At 49.9% G+C, this 16,718-nt stretch overlaps 1 protein-coding gene across 1 annotated transcript in view; it reads left to right on the top strand.

The window, feature by feature from the left end:
* Positions 1–11,844, top strand: part of PKP1 (plakophilin 1) — a 45,168-nt gene extending 33,324 nt beyond the window's left edge. Inside the window, exons 10-14 of the mRNA XM_056511563.1 lie at positions 896–1,049; positions 1,492–1,678; positions 6,692–6,776; positions 7,698–7,797; positions 8,719–11,844. Coding sequence (XP_056367538.1) covers positions 896–1,049; positions 1,492–1,678; positions 6,692–6,776; positions 7,698–7,769 — 498 coding nt within the window. The 3' untranslated portion in view covers positions 7,770–7,797; positions 8,719–11,844. The remainder of the gene's footprint in view (positions 1–895; positions 1,050–1,491; positions 1,679–6,691; positions 6,777–7,697; positions 7,798–8,718) is intronic.
* Positions 11,845–16,718: the final 4,874 nt, after the last annotated feature.

The raw sequence follows: 16,718 nt of genomic DNA, 5'->3' as shown, positions 1-16,718 counted from the left end.
CCATTATCTGTTCCTGCTCTCCAGCAGCCCACTGTGGCATGGCAGGGAGCTGTGAAGGGCCAGGACAGGGAGCTGCCAGGGGGTTGTGAAGATGAGGGCAATGTGGACATGAAAGCAAAACTTCTCCAGCTTTTGGAATGTCATTTGAGTGATCAGCTGCTCCACTGGAGCTCCACAGAACAGCAGAACCAACTGCATCACAGCAGATGGGAGGCTGACTTTTCAAATGTCACAGAATAAAGGAATCATTAAGTTGGAAAAGCCCTCTGATATCACTAAGTCCAGCTGTTCACCCATGTTCACCCCTAACCCATGTCCCCAAGTGCCCCATTCACATATTTTTTTAACATTCCCAGGGATGGTGACTCCCTGAAAGCTGTGCCCCTGCTTGGCAACTGCTTTGGTGAAGAATTTTCCCCAATATCCAATCTAAACCTCCCCTGGAGCAGCTTGAGATGATTTCCCCTTGTCCTGTCCCTTGTTCTCTGAGAGCAGAGCCTGGCTGCACCCTCCTGTCAGGGAGTTGAGGAGACCCAGAAGGTGTCCCCGAGCCTCCTTCCTCCAGGCTCCCATAACTGTGGGAAGAGGGGTACAACTGGCAGAGGAAATGGGATTATGGCAGCAGGGGAAAGGACTGGATGGGGTACAACTGGCAGAGGAAATGGGATTATGGCAGCAGGGGAAAGGTCTGGATGGGATACAGCTGGCAGAGGAAATGGGATTATGGCAGCAGGGGAAAGGACTGGATGGGGTACAACTGGCAGAGGAAATGGGATTATGGCAGCAGGGGAAAGGTTGGATGGTGCTCGTTTCATGGCAGTCACGTTCCTCCAGCCCTGACCACCACCCAGCTGTCCCTGGCCCTGTCAGTCATGGCACCTGTGCTGTCCCTCAGATGTCCAGTGCCATGAGCCAGCTGATCGGGCTGAAGGAGAAGGGGCTGCCCCGCGTGGCGCGGCTGCTGCAGTCCAGCAGCTCCGACGTCGTCCGCTCCGGGGCCTCTCTGCTCAGCAACATGTCCAGGCACCCTGCACTCCACAAAACCATGGGTAAGTCCTTTCCCCAGCTGCACCCCAGCTCCCTGCTGTGCTGAGCTCCCAGCTCACTTTGTAAGCCCCACAGGGAGCCTTAGCCAAGCTCCAGAGCTGGGCACAGCAGTGTCATTTCCTCTGGCTCCAAGCACTGCCACCACTGCTGTGTGACACCTGCTGTGCTCCACAGACAGTCACACACCTGCAGGACCACGAGGGTGACAGTGTTTGGGAACTGAGTTGGATTTGAGTGCCCATGCCAGCAGCACTGCCCTTCCAAAGGCCTGCAGCCCTTGTTTGGGCTTGGAAAAATCCACTGATGACAATGATGCCATTGCTGTCCAGCACTTCCAGTGCCTCCCTGCAGAGATAACTTTGCTTGCTGTTAACACAAACAGCATCATTCACTTGTGCCAGATTGTGTTTAATTGTTGATTGGAACATTCCTCCACCTCTTCAGCTCACCAGGTGCTCCCAGATGTGTCCCGTCTCCTGTCGTTCCAGTCTGGAAACACCAGCAGCTATGGGGAGATCATGACATCAGCTTGTTACACTCTGAGGAACCTCATCATGTCCAACCCCCACCTGGGAAAGTCTTACTTGTCCAGCAACTTGTTAAATAATGTAGTGAGCCTGTGCCGGAACGGGTGAGTGTGGGCACGAGGCAGGGGCAGGGACAGAGGCACATGACCCCAGAGCCAGAGCAGAGCCAGAGCAGAGCACTAGTCCTTCCTAATAAAGGAACTGGGCATTTGGGCAGAAATCCTCAGTACTGGTTTCTTGGAAATAGGTAGGAGCCATCCAGGGTGGAATTTGCAAAGAGGCCTCTGGAAATTTTCTGATTGAATTTTAGGAAGTTCTAAAAATAACTGCAGCACCAACATCTTAAAGTCTTTTAGAAATAGTACCTATAGAGCTTATAAGAAATGAGAAGTGATTTTTTGCATGAGCAGATAGTGATAGGACAAGGGGGAATGCTTTCAAACTAAAAGAGGAGACACACTAGATATTAGGAAGAAATTCTTCCCTATGACAGTGGGAGGTCCTGGCACAGAGTGCCCCGAGCAGCTGTGGCTGCCCCATCCCTGGCAGTGTCCAGGGCCAGGCTGGATGGGGCTTGGAGCAACCTAGGCTAGTGGAAGGTTTCCCTGCCATGGCAGGGGATGGGACTGGGTGATCTTTAAGGTCCCTTCCAACCCAAACCACTCTGGGGTTCTCTGATCTCTGAAAAATTCCAGCCCTCAGAAAAGGGGATGTCAGTGACTTCCTGGCTCTTGGGCTTCCCTCAAACCTTGTCATGAAGTCAAGTTTGAGGTTCAACACTGCAGCTACACAAGGATTGTGCTTAACTTTTATGTGCAAATCTGTTCATCTTTTTGTTGAATCATCCTCCTCAAAATGAGCTCTGGGGGAACATAGACAGGAATTATTTTAAGTACCTCCCTATCTACTCCTGTATTTTACACCAGCTGAGCAATCTCATAATATTTTACCTCTTTCTATTTTAGGATTTGGTTTGGGTTTGGTTGTAGGAATTCTGTCCTGTTTGTTATCCATATTCCCTGCAGCACAAGCCTGTCAAGCCTTGCCAAGTTCTGTGTTCATTTCTGGCCAAACTGGTGTTAAACTTCCATTATCTTTGACCATGTTCTCTCTTTCCTAGGCTTTCATCTCTCCTGCCATCTGTCTTTGTTTTAAAATGCCTTAGACAAGTAACCATTGTTTTCTGTTGTGAAAATCCATTTGCATGCCTTCATCATCCTTTGATAAAGTTATTCAATGCACCTCTTGTTCCATGGCACAGACACCCTCAGTGATTGCAGAGGCCTCCTTGTTTAGTTTGGGCCTGGGCCAAGGAGCATCACCCTCTTTGCTGCTTTTATTTGCTTCCACTCTCCAAGGAGCCCAATTACCATGAAACCCAGCCCTCTTCTAAGCCCTCGTTGTTTCAAATGGTATTTACTCATGCTCAGGTCCCACTGTGCTCCCTCAGAGCAGGGCTCAGTAATTTGCTGCTCCAGCACAGCCTTGCACAACCCGGGCTGGGAACACTTTAATTGCCTTGGTGCTGGGATGAGCTTTGCTGGAGGTGACTCACTGAACTGTCAGGAGTTACCAAACTCTGGAGATGTCTCCAGTCCTGCCTGGATCACAGAGTCCTCCCAGGAAACTCCCTAGTTCTTGTACAAAACCTGAGTTTTCCTTTGCCTCCATTATTAGGTTTTGTCCCTGAAGATTTTTATGCTGTTCAATACTTAGGGAAAAAGAAAAAGAGAACCATTTCCACCCAGGACTGATCTTACTTGTCTGAGCTGCATTATTTCAGGCTGTTCCAGTAGAACAGATGTTGGAGAGACTTTTGACTCTTGCTGGGTCACAAGGTGAAATTTTCCCAGTGTCACATGTCACTTGTGGAGATAAACAAGAAAAATTAGGGTGGGATTTGTCCAGTCCTACATCAGAAAGAGCCTCCCCCCTCCACAGGGGAAATCATTAAGTCCCCACCTGTGCAGGGGGCTGTGGTTCTGAACTGGTGAGTGCCATTCCATCCATCTCCTCCTTCCCAGCAGCACAGGCAGCAGAGGGGGCACAGGGGCTCAGGGGTGGCACAGGGGTGGCACAGGGGTGGCACAGGGGCCCAGGGGTGGCACAGGGGCTCAGGGGTGGCACAGGGGTGGCACAGGGGTGGCACAGGGGCTCAGGGGTGGCACAGGGGTGGCTCAGGGGTGGCACAGGGGCACAGGGGTGGCACAGGGGCCCAGGGGTGGCACAGCCTCCAGGGAACCCAGGACACCTGGCCCTGGCAGCCTTTGGCAGTGTTCTCTGCCAGCCCCAGCTCCCTGTGGCCAGCCCTGGCCCCAGCTGGGGTGGGTGTGGCTGCCCCGTGTCCCCTGTGCCAGCACAGACCCTGCCCCGTGTTCCTGAGCTGGGCTCTCGCTGCTTTAGCAGCTGCAAACCAGGAGCTGCAGCTGCTCAAAGCACTCCAGAGCCACAGCTCAGAAAGAGACTCCAGCCTCCAGCCCAGGAGTTACAGATCTTGCCCTTCCCACCTTCTCCTCCCTTTCCATGCTTTTTTCTCCTCGTGTTTCTCACAGCTGATTCTGACTGAAGGGCAGAAAGGGTTCAGCAGTTTATCTGATGGATGTGGTTTCTTCTTCTTCCTGGAGCATCTACAATAAATAATTGTCTGTGTCTCCTGCAGATGCTCTCTTCTATGACATGGTCAAATGGGGTTTCCTTCACTCTTCATTATTTTTAATCCCAGTTGCCAAAATATTGAATATTTCCTTCAATTTTGGGTGGTGTTTCTAAAAATCAAGCCACTGGACCTGATTTATTGGGGTGGTTGGTTTCCTCTTAATTTTTTTTCTCCAGCTGTCTGAAAAACATTTCTCTGCTCATTTTCAAGCAATATTATTTCACTAATTAAAATGAAATTCTCCTCATTAATTCTACTGGCTGCACTCAAAATTTTCCCCAAAATCTCTCCCTATGCCTTCGAGCATCATATTTGCAGTTCTTCCCTTTACCATGGATTTATTTCTGTTTCTTTTTGTTCCTTCACTTTTTCACACATTTGCTATTGCAATTTTGTCTTGTAGTTTAATTCCACACAACACTTCACCCAAATTAATCTTTCAAGAAACTCAGGTCTTCCTTTGATTATTCTGTGTTCCAGAGAGTTCTTCTCATTTCCAATTTTCCAGTTCTCACATTTCCAATTTCACATTTCTTACAAAGATTGCACCTTGATATCAGTTTTGTAATCTCTTCACATCCTGAAGAAATCCTTGTTCTGGGAATTCCTTGGCATTCTCAGTGACACACAAAGTTCTTTATACTTTTGTCCTTTGAGGAAGGATTATTTCTCCCCATTATTTGATATCTATGGACAAGATTATTGTCTTTTTTGCCCCCATTCTGTTTCTCCCCATTCCAACCATTTCCTTCTGTTTGTGTTTTATGTTTTGCTGTAGCTTTTTGGGTGACTCTTGCCACTGCCACCAGGGGACATCTTCCTTGCCTTTCCACAACTTTTCATGAATAATCCCATTTGTTAAAGACAGACTGTACTTAAAATCAACTTTGATTTTCAGGCAATTTTTTCTTAAGGAATTTTTTTCCCCAAATCAGCTTAATATTCTGCCTTTTGTTATCCCCTACTATATTCAGATTATTTTGTTTGGGGTATGCTGCTTTACCTATTGAAGTTGGCATCACAGCTCCACCAGCTCATATTGAGCTTTTTATACCTAAATTATAGCAGTCAATGCTGTAAGCAACAGTCAGTCCTTCAGATGAAGGGTTTAGAAAATCTTCTGCCTGAATTGGTGAATGACTCAGCTACTGATGCTGGTAATTTTGGCTTGAAAATACAAAACTTCTGAGGTGTTCTCTGGAGACATAGTGGCAAAAAGTACATATTTAGTATCATTAGAAGTAAATTATTTCAAAAATAAGAGAAAATTACTCTGGCTTAGGGAGAGAAAAACAGCTTGAAACTACAAATCCTTGAAAGAGAGAGTTCTGCTCATCTGATCACCTTTGGCTTTGTAGAGATTTAATGGCTTTTCAGCCACAGACAACATTCCAGCCAAAAAATGTTTTAAAACATTGTCATCCTGGTGACAGAGCATAGGGTGGTTGTAACTAGAGAAGAGATTTGACAATAAAACCTGTTTTTTTCTGTCCCAAAGCATTGCTCAGGAATTTCTGGCTGTCCTCCAGCCTTCCACACAACACCAGGAGCTGACAACTCCTTTGAAGTTTATGACCAAGTTAAACTCGATCTTTTCTTTGGTAACAGCTGTTGTGTATGTCAGAGAAATGCCCCAAAATTTACTGGGTGTGATTCCATCCCTGTCCTCCCACACTCCAAGTGTGGAGCTGATGGCCCAGGTTCCTCACAATCTATGGTCCCATTTCTTGTAGGCTTTTGGGGACTGTTTTGAGGACTGTTTTGAGGAATGTTTTTGAGGACACCAGGTTTAGTGGAGCTGTATCAGACAGGAAGGGTTCTGAGCCTGGTGCTGTTCCTCTCCACAACCCAGAGTGGGACAGGCTGGGGCTGCTGCCCTGAAGCCAGAGCAGGAGTCCATAGCCAGGAGGAGGCCCAGGAGACTGGGAGCAGTGATGGGAGCCAGAGGGGGGGATATCTGGGTATGAAATGTTCCAGAATTATAACAGGTCCTGCATGACTCATGGTTTGGAGCTGTTGGTGAGCAGGAATCTGTTCCCTTGTGCTGAGTAAGGGCTCTGGGCTGCTTGCAGGTGCTATTGCAAAGCTGCACAAGCTACTCCCATCCCTTGTCCTCTCCAGGGAGCTCCTCTGCCCCCTCCCAGGATCCACCCACACTGTCCCTGCAGACTCCAGCAAGGGCTTGGCACCATTTTCCTTCTCTTTCCCTCTCTCAAACTTCAGACTCATCTCAGTTTTATTTCATTTTCCCGCTCAGATCCCCCCTCTCCTTCCTTTGCCCTGCTCTGCTCAGGGCTGTTGTCACACAGTGTTGCTGAGAGAGCAGGAGGGTGTTACTGACAGTCCTGTTTGTGGCTAGCCAGGCTCCAGCTGGACCTGGCTTTGTCCCAGGGAGCCAGCAGTGTCTGTGGGGTGCTGCTCTGTGCCTGCTCTAATCCTCCTGCTGCTTTCATCTTCCCAGCTCCTGCCCAAAAGCAGCTGAAGCTGCTCGACTTCTCCTGACAGACCTTTGGTCCAACAGGGAGCTCCAGAGTGTGCTCAAGCAGGTAAGGAGGCACTCAGGAGCAGCCTGGGCTGTTCCCTTGCTAAGAGGGGAGTGTAAAGGCCTGGTCCAGCAGAAGGGCAGGGGCCAGAGGAGCCTGGGCCACCTGGGCACCCACCTGGGGTCTGAGAGGTGCCAGGGGGTCACTCTGGGACTCACTCTGGGGACAAAGCAGGTGGGGACCTGCCTGTGTCAGACACCCCCTGGGATGCTCCCAGCACAGCCCCTTGCCCTGGGCTGGGAGTTTCACCCTCATTCAGGGCATTCCCTTCACTGCAGCCCAGCAGGTCCCAGCAGGTCCCAGCAGGTCCCTGGCAAGGTCCCTCCCCTCCTTGCCCCCATTTTCTTCCCTGTCCATAACCCTGCCCTGTGCTCACATCCCCCTGCAGTCATGGTAAACGTTCAAACCAAGAGCAGGGGAGTATTTTGCTGCCTGCAACAGAAGCTGGGAAAGTGCAGAGCCAAATGGGCACTGAGCCAGCTCCCAGCTCCAGCTCCAGCTGCTCCCAGTTCCCAGTTCCCAGCTCCTGCTCCCAGTTGATTTCTCTGAACAAGCTGGGTTGTTCCAACTCAGGAGCAGCAGCACCTGCAGAGAGTACAGGGCTGAATTAAAGAGAGGGAAGAATCCCTACCAAGGGCAGCACCTGGAGGCAGGAGCAGAGCATCCAAACTCTGTTCCCATGTTGACACTGAGGGATTCTGCACAAGAGCTGGGTTAGTTTTGTGCCAGGCTCTGCTCACAGCCCGTGCCAGCCCATTTTGGTGTGGCTGAGTCATTCTGGTGTTCACACAGAGGTTTCTTGCATAGGTAAATGTCAGGGGAGGAGGATGAGGGTCTGCAGGGGTACATGCATCATGCACAATAGCTGCTCTCAGTGTAGAAGCTGATATGCACTCACTGCACTTCGTGTTCCTGCTTTTCCAGCAAGGGTTTGATAAGAACATGATGGGATCTTTAGCTGGAACGACCTTCAGGACCCTCTCCTCCAGATTTTAGAGCCTCTCCAGACACATTCAGGCTGCAGGTGAGAACACAACCCTTGTGGTGGATTTGGGGCACAGGAATCCTTTGAGATTGTTGCTACTTTTGACCACCCCAAAAGTCTGTTTGTGACATTTTCATCCTGAATCTTCCCAGTCTGTTTCTGTGGGTGGTCAGTGCTGTGCTGTCCCTGGGCCCAGGGCAGATGTTGCCCCCTGGCCCAGCTGTGCATTTTGGAGATGCTCAGCACAGCTGTCACAGGACAGACAGAGCTGCTGGGCTGGACTGTGCCTCTCCCTCCTTTGCCAAGCAATCACTGGCTGAGTGCATTTTTCCAAATCCTCCCAGATGAGGCTCTTGCTGGGATTCTCCCTGGCACTGCACTCATCCCTGAACACTGAGCAGTGTTATCTGGACAGTGCCAGGAGTGTGCAGTGAATTCCAGCACACCCATGGCTTCAGCTTAGCAATTGTTTCAGCCCTTAATCCAGCTGGCAACCTCAGGGCAGCATTGAGAGCCACATTCTGCCAGCTGAAAATCCCCACAGAGAATCCAGGGAAGAGAAACCATGGGCAGAATGTCCTGGGCATGGTTATGGGTTCATATACAGTAAGAAATTAGGATTTAACCCATCAGACACTTTTCACTCATGATGCCCACTGAAGGGAGGAGCTTTAAGCACTTTGAAAATACCAGAGGTTATGCAGAGGGGATTCCTGCCTTCCTTCCCCAGCATGGTCCTTGTGACCAAACCAAGAGCAGACAGTGCCAAAGCCCCTTCCTTCCCTCTGCCCAGGAATGGATTTCACTGCCTGCTCTCTTGGGATGTTTTTACTGGGACTCTGAGGAGTGTGGATGTGCAGGGTAGAAAGCTATGGGCAGCTGAGAAACTGCAGCCATTAACTGCTTTAATTATCTGGGGTTTTGCTTTTCTTTTGTTTTATTTTTTTTTTCCTGTTTCAGAATTTGGAGTTGGTTCATGTCCAGGAAGAGCAACACTTCCATGATTCCTTAGGATGTTAAAGATAATGAGAGTTTCTGAGTTCAACTCAACTCAACTCAACGTAAAGCAAACCACACACGTGGATTTCATGTGGATGACACTGATATTTTTAAGCATTTTCTTCTTTTTAGGGGGGAGAAGGGACTTTTATATACTTTCTTGATGTCAATATTTTATTTTTTTTTTGCCAAGAGTGTGTCTGTGTAACTCTGGGTGTGATGTGGAGGTGTGTGCAGGCAGCACACAGAGTACACGTGGGGAGCAGGATCTTCCTCCAGCCTTGTCCCCTGTTTTCCACCCCAAGTCAGGGTGATTGTGCAGTTTAACCCCTTGCAGGGTTTTATTCCGAATCCACCCTATCCATGCACCAAATACTGCTATGCTAAACATTTGTCACAAGGTGTTTTTATCCACAAACACAAAAAAGTCAATCTTAGGTCAAGTTCCCCCTTTGCATCTGTCCATTATTAGCAGATACACACAAGGATGCTCTACTTTCCATAATGGTTATTCCTAACAACTATGAACAAGGGCTTCTTCTCTGCTTAGGATTTCTCTCTGATAATTGTTAGCATTTTCTTTCCTGAATGAATTCTTTATCTCAAGAAGCAAATTGACACCTGCAGATTCTCTCCCAGGCCTCAGTCACCCTTCCCTGCTGCTGTTTGTGGGAGGACAATTGGGACTCAGCTGCAGAGCTTGAACATTCCCATTCTCCATTCTGAGCACCAGAACTATTCCAGTTCCTGCCTGTGCCTGGACAAAGGTGGCATTTGAGAAGCTCAGCAGGACAGGCCAAGTGTTTTCCCCCTGGAATCATTGACTGCCACAGGAATGAAAGAAGGGAGGGATGTGGCCTCTTTAATCACATTTTGTTTTTATTGATCAATGTAAAGAACTGGTATTAATGTGCAAAGGAATGTGAGCACTTATGTGATGTCAGGTTTGGAAATGTTTAATTTCTCAGGATCTTGAATTGCTTTAATCTGCCTGTGATGCTGAGGCTGTGATGAGGGACTGCTGAGCTCTTCAGAGCAACTCAGCTCTCACCACCTTCCTCTCTCTAGAAGAAAAATATCCTTCCTGTGCAGAGGACACAGCTCAGACTCACAGGGAAGGAGCAGCTGTGTTTGCTCCTGTGCTGGCACAGGGCCCTGCTCTTCAAACATCAGGGGCTCAGGAGGTGCTTGCCAAGGATGGATTATGAGTTGGAAATGGAAAAGCAGTCTTATTTTAAGTGTCAGGCTCCTAAACTGGTGGGACTCAGGATATTCAGTTCACATCCATGGGGTGATTTGTGCCCACTAAAGAGCCCCTGTGAAGTTTGGGTTTGCTGTGCTGCAGTTGCAGGTGGCCCTTGTTGGTCCCCATTTGGAGAACAGAGGGGGATCATTTCCAGCTGTTTCTCCTCTTGGGCTACAAAGGGTGGCTTCATCTTGTGCACTTTAATGAGCAGCCACTTTTCCCACCTTTGGTCAGGACCTTTCTGTGCCAAGCTGCAGCCAAATGAGGAAAGGGAAAAAAGCCCCTTTGAAGTGGAGAGGCAGAACCAGGAGAATGCAGTAGGACAGAATTGTTCCAGGAGGACTTAAACAGAGCAAGGAGCCCCAGCCCAGGGCAAAGCCCTTCCACCCCCCAGCAGTTCCCTTGGTGCACATGGATTCCCAGATGCAAAATGTTCCAAATGCTTTGGGCAAGATCCATCTGTGATGTCCCCAAGGGCTGCAGCATCCACAGCACTGATCCAGTTTGGGTGGGAAGTGTTCTGGGCAATTCTCCATTGGGGTTTCTTCTGTAATGACACAAGTCCTGGGAGTGAATGGAAAACTAATGGAAACCTAATTGGGGAAACAGAACTACAAAATGGATTTATGGAATATTGAGGAAATTCACTCTAATTGGCTGTGATTTAAGCTTTATTTTAGAACAGTGCAGCTGCTTTCACCCCTAATGCAGTTACTGACTCACTGTACAAGGCACAAAGAGCTGTAGCTTTATGACCATCAGCTCAGAATTAAATTTACAGGTCCTGGAGACTTCATTAGTGAGTATTGGACTCCAGGAGACAGATTCATCATTCACATAAATTTTATTACAAAAAAACACTGCTACAGTTGTTTTTATTACAGTTTTTTTTTTCAAAGCTAACAAAATGATGAAAATAAAATCTGTCTCCATTCTCAAAGCTCTTCCACATGTGCCTGGGCACAGCCCTGAGCAATCTCACCCAGCTGGGATGTCCCTGCCCTGATCTGGGCACACCAGGGGTTCCTCCCTGAGCTGTTTTTGGGATGCTGTTTGTCACTGCTGGCAAAGCTCAGGCAGAGCCCACTCAGAAGAGCTCTGGGTGCAGGATTCACAACCATTCTGCCATCCCAGGGCTGTTCTGCACTTGGATCTTCCCTGGGAAATTCTCTGATACTCTCTATTTCCTCTCAGTTTCTCTTTGAAATCTGGACATCAGACTCCACCCAAGTCAGGGAAGTGACTTTGGTACCCAGTTGTGAGAAGGCAAAATCAGAGATTGGAGTAACTGGTGTTGCTCCTAACCAGCTCAGTGAGGTCCTGTCCAACATAAATTAATGCTGTTTGCACCTCCAGTACATTTTTTTTTCCTTCTGGGGAGGTATTTTTTTTAAGGCATGATTTTAACTGTGACATCCTCTCTGGTGGGCTGGTTTCCTGTCCTTGAAGAGCCAAGGTAAGGCAGGACAAGGGACAAGGCAGGTCTGTGGCACAGGGATGGAGAATTCCTGAGGAGGAAGGAGGAGCAGGAGCAGGTGGACACCCTGTAAATAAACACCACCTCACTGTCCTGGGCACAGCAGAGCTTTTCTGGTCTATTATAAATGCTTTGTTTCTTTTGTGTGTGTACAATCCCACCCCAGCATTTCAGAAGCCTCATGGACAAGTCAAAGGCAGTTTTATTCCTTTCTGAATACACACCAGTGTGAGACCAACTCAGCCTTACCAGTCCATAGCTCTACAGTGTAAGATATAGGTATGTGAGAAAAATGTCTCAGAGTTTTGTTTTGGCTGTACTGTATGTATTTGCTTCATTGGAAAAACTGAAATCAATAAAAATTGCTGGAATTTCTTCAAGCTTTTTGGTTGGGATGGTTTTATTTTGGTTGTTTTGCCAGTGTGGCATTGGCACCCAGAGCCCCCAGCACCTCCCTGAGCTGGGGCTGACCCAGGAGAGGGCAGCAGCCCCACAGGTCCCAGTCCCTGCTGCCCTGAACAGGCAGCACTCTGGGCTCTGTGCACAGCCCCATTGTACCACTGCACCTTGCACAGAAATTGTTACAGATCCCAGATGGTTCTTGGCCCCTTTTGGTGCTTCCTAAGCTTGTCTCTGTCTCAGGAGAGCCTTTGGAGGGGCCCCAGGAGGCATCCCAAGCACAGGGCTGTCCCTTTCACCAGCACCAGGAAGTTTCTCTGCACTGTGGGATGCAGGAAGCTGAGCCTGAGCCTCACAGCACCATCTCCATCAGAGTGGGGGCAGCAGTGACACCCACAGCATTTCCCAGATAAAGAAAACTGAGAGCAGCTCATCAGGATGTGGCATCTAATCCCAAACCCCAGGAATGCTTCTCAGGCTCCCATCACAACTCTGCAGCTTGGTCCTCTCATGCAGAAAAGCTTTGATGAGAGGTTTTGATGTAATTACCTCCCTCTTGCCCCCTCCTGGACGTGGTGGCAGAAACGAGATGAGATCCCTGTGCAGAAATGATGTGCTCCCAGCCTGCTCATCCCAGCTGATGGAGGAGACCAAGAAAGTGTTCTGGCACAAAGAGAGCACTGCAGGAATCCTTGCAGGGTCCCAGAGAATGTCTTTGGGAAGGTGAAACTGCTGACAGGCATTTCTAGGGAGCAGCTCTAGTCTTGATCCACATTTTGGCCAATATTTCAGGTCCCCAGTATCCCAAAGGTGGGATGTGGCCAAAGCTGAGCTCATTCCTGCAGCAGCCCCAGGGCTCAGCACTGCGTGGGTGCAGAGCTGCACTGGCTGATTTCTGCAGAGGAGAAGCAAAGCAGCCAAACCCCAGCTGGGCAGCAGGGAAGAGCCCCCTCGTGTGGGTCTGGCCTCCCAAGGGAATGCCATGGGAAAAAAAGCAGGTGGAAATTCTCAAAGGTCATAAATCTACTGCATGTTCCTGGCACTGCAGAACCCAAATACTTTCCCAGAGAAGTATTCTCCTGCCTTTCCCTGGCACTTCTCTCCACAAAGAGCCTCACAAGGAAGGATGTTACTGAGAGAACAGAGCTCAGGCAATCCCTGTGGCTGTTTTTGGGTCCCCAGGCCAAGTTCAGTGTGGTCCCTTTGCTGCCCAGTGAAAGGCAGCAGAGATTTCCTTTGTGCATCTCAGTGCTTTTTTCCCAATGTTTTTTACTCCTTCTCCAGGAAGCCTCTTTCTCTCCCAGTACAGGAAACTCCTGCTTCAATCAACGAGGAGCTCTCCTGGCAGAACAGGAAAATCAGTCCCACTCCTTTTCCCAGGGCTGAAAGAAATGCTCAAAAAGCATAAAGGGAAAAACTGGAAATTATCTGGGAGCCTTTGAGTTCCACCTTCAGCTTTTCTTGAACATGTTTTATCCATGGTGAAATTGATTCCTGCTTCCTTCCAGGGGACAAGACACAGCCAGGAGGGAGAAAGACACTGAAAAGGATCTTTGGAGCAGGTCCCTTGGCAGGATTTCAGTGGGACCCTGCATTTCCCAGGCAGCAGCACCTCTCTTAAATGTCTTCTGTCGTTCTTGGCTGTGCAATGAGAAACTGACTGTGCCTATCCCAAATATTTTTCTTTTTTTTTTCCCCAAGGGTAAGCCAGAAGTCACAGAAAAGATTTCCTGCAGGACATGCCAAAGCAGGAGAAGAGGAGCCAGGAGAGAGGGAGCAGGAGGAGATGTCTCAGGGAGTGTTTGTGGTATTTGCAGTGGTGGCTCCTGGTACACGGAGCAGCTCCCACACCCAGCACCTTCTGTCCCTGCAGCCTCCCCAAGCTCCCAGAGCAGCAGCAGAGCTGAGGCAGCGTGGGAAAGGAGCGGAGGCACCGCCGGCCCAGCGGGGCTGAGTCACCGCCCCGCCCTGCCCGGAGCGGGACCGAGCCCGGAACAGCTCGGGAACGGCAGAGAGGGAGAGAGCCACACCCAGGGGACAGGGACCGAGCCTGGAACCGATACACGGGGACAAAACAGGGACCGAGCCTGGAACCGATACACGGGGATAAAACAGGGACAGAGCCTGGAACCGATACACGGGGACAAAACAGGGACAGAGCCTGGAACCGATACACGGGGACAAAACAGGGACCGAGCCTGGAACCGATACACGGGGACAAAACAGGGACCGAGCCTGGAACCGATAAACGGGGACAAAACAGGGACCGAGCCCGGAACAGCTCGGGAACGGCAGAGAGGGAGAGAGCCACACCCAGGGGACAGGGACCGAGCCTGGAACCGATACACGGGGACAAAACAGGGACAGAGCCCGGAACCGATAAACGGGGACAAAACAGGGACCGAGCCTGGAACCGATACACGGGGACAAAACAGGGACCGAGCCTGGAACCGATAAACGGGGATAAAACAGGGACAGAGCCTGGAACCGATACAAGGGGACAAAACAGGAACCGAGCCTGGAACCGATACACGGGGACAAAACAGGGACAGAGCCTGGAACCGATACACGGGGATAAAACAGGGACAGAGCCCGGAACCGATAAACGGGGATAAAACAGGGACAGAGCCCGGAACAGCTCGGGAACGGCAGAGAGGGAGAGAGCCACACCCAGGGGACAGGAACCGAGCCCAGAACCGATAAACGGGGACAAAACAGGGACCGAGCCTGGAACCGATACACGGGGACAAAACAGGGACCGAGCCTGGAACCGATACACGGGGACAAAACAGGGACAGAGCCCGGAACCGATACACGGGGACAAAACAGGGACCGAGCCCGGAACCGATAAACGGGGACAAAACAGGGACCGACCCTGGAACCGATAAACGGGGACAAAACAGGGACAGAGCCCGGAACAGCTCGGGAACGGCAGAGAGGGAGAGAGCCACACCCAGGGGACAGGGACCGAGCCTGGAACCGATACACGGGGATGAAACAGGGACCGAGCCTGGAACCGATACACGGGGACAAAACAGGGACAGAGCTGTGTGCTGAGTCAGCGAGGGGGCAGGGAGGGAGGGAGGGAGGGATGGATGGATGGATGGATGGATGGATGGATGGATGGATGGATGGATGGATGGATGGATGATGGATGGATGGATGGATGGATGATGGATGGATGGATGATGGATGATGGATGGATGATGGATGGATGGATGGATGGATGATGGATGGATGGATGGATGGATGGATGATGGATGGATGATGGATGGATGATGGATGGATGGATGGATGGATGATGGATGGATGGATGGATGGATGGATGATGTATGGATGGATGGATGATGGATGGATGATGGATGGATGGATGGATGGATGGATGGATGGATGGATGGATGGATGGAGAAATAAACTGCCCAGAATGTGGTTCACCTCATGGCCAGGTGATGAAGGGACAAATGAAGAGTTTTCTATTCCCACTGCTGGTTGAGGAAGTTTAAGACAAGCAATGCTCAGGCACAGAAGAGTGGCCTAAGCCTCACCCTTTATCTTCTGGGATAGAACCCCCTCCCTAAAACTGCACTAGAAAGGAACAATCTTCTCTCCAGGAAGCCAGACCAGCTCTGGCCTGCAGGATGGGATGGCAAACAACACGTTCCTTGTGTCCCTGACAGGAGCTGAAGCTGCTGCCAGCCCAGCAGAGGAGGTGAAACAGCAGCTGAGCAGCTCCTGCTGTGCCTGAGGGGCTCCCACCACTGCAGGCTGCCAGCTCCTGTCCTGCCATCCCCATTCCTCTGAAATTCCCTCCTCCTGCAGTCATTGCCTACCCAGGACATTTGCCTTGTTCTGTTTGCAAGCAGAAGTTTTCAGAGAAGAGCTTGGCAGGCTCAGTCCCACCCTTGTGCTGCAGGGTAATGCACCTTCATGGCCAGGATTGGGAGACTTCTCTGTAAATCCTGAGTGCTCTGACTCATTGTGCTCAGCCCCTGTGGAAACCCTTCTAATTGCATTTCCTTGGCAATTTGTGGCTGCTTTCCCTATCTCTGGTCATGGCAGTGCAAAGAGAGGCTGGGGAGCAGAGGGAGCTTCACCTGGTTGTGCAGCCCTGCCTCTGGTGGGGCTCTGAGCCAGCACTGGAATGAGAGCTGGAAACTGGGAACTGCTGCCAGTAGGCAGGAAAGGCAGTGAAAAGGAGACACCTTGTTCCCCAAACAAGGAATACCATGAAGTCATCCTGGTGTCAAGGGATAAGAGGAATTAATCATTTCTGTCCAGCAACACACCCACAGCAGGGTAGAAGTTGTAAAAAAACCCAACTGGCTTCAGTCCCCCCTGTTCGTGTCTGAGTGGAAACAAGTAGAAAGAAGATTAAAATTAATGGCCCAAATTCAAAATTTCCAGGTGTTCTGTCAAGGTTAATCCTGGAGCTGTTGCTGATTGTCTGGGCTGAGATCCTGAACCTCCAGTTCTGCCTGGCTGGTGTTAAGGAGCTTTAGACTGAAGAGTCACTGAGCCTTGGATAAGAGAGAAATCAGAGAGCTGGGCATGAGGACAATTCAGATTTTAGTGCTGTTCAGCATCTCAGGCTGAGCCTGGACTTCATTGCTCTGTCACAAAAAGGGATTGCAGATAATGAGCTAATAACACTTCACTCTCCTGCTTTGCATCTTCAAAGCCTCCACAAGAACAAATAATTAACTGTCCAGAGCACAAGCTCGTAACTCAGAGCTGAGAAACCAAGTGAGTCAATGTGCTTGCAACAGCCCCTTGCAGTTTTCAGTAAAAACTCCTTTTGGAGGAAGAGCTTTACTGGCCCAACTGGTCGCCCCAATCCAC

The sequence above is a fragment of the Oenanthe melanoleuca genome, chromosome 26 (genome assembly GCF_029582105.1).
Source record: "Oenanthe melanoleuca isolate GR-GAL-2019-014 chromosome 26, OMel1.0, whole genome shotgun sequence".
Classification (NCBI taxonomy): domain Eukaryota; kingdom Metazoa; phylum Chordata; class Aves; order Passeriformes; family Muscicapidae; genus Oenanthe; species Oenanthe melanoleuca.
This window is presented reverse-complemented; position numbering and strand designations above follow the sequence as displayed.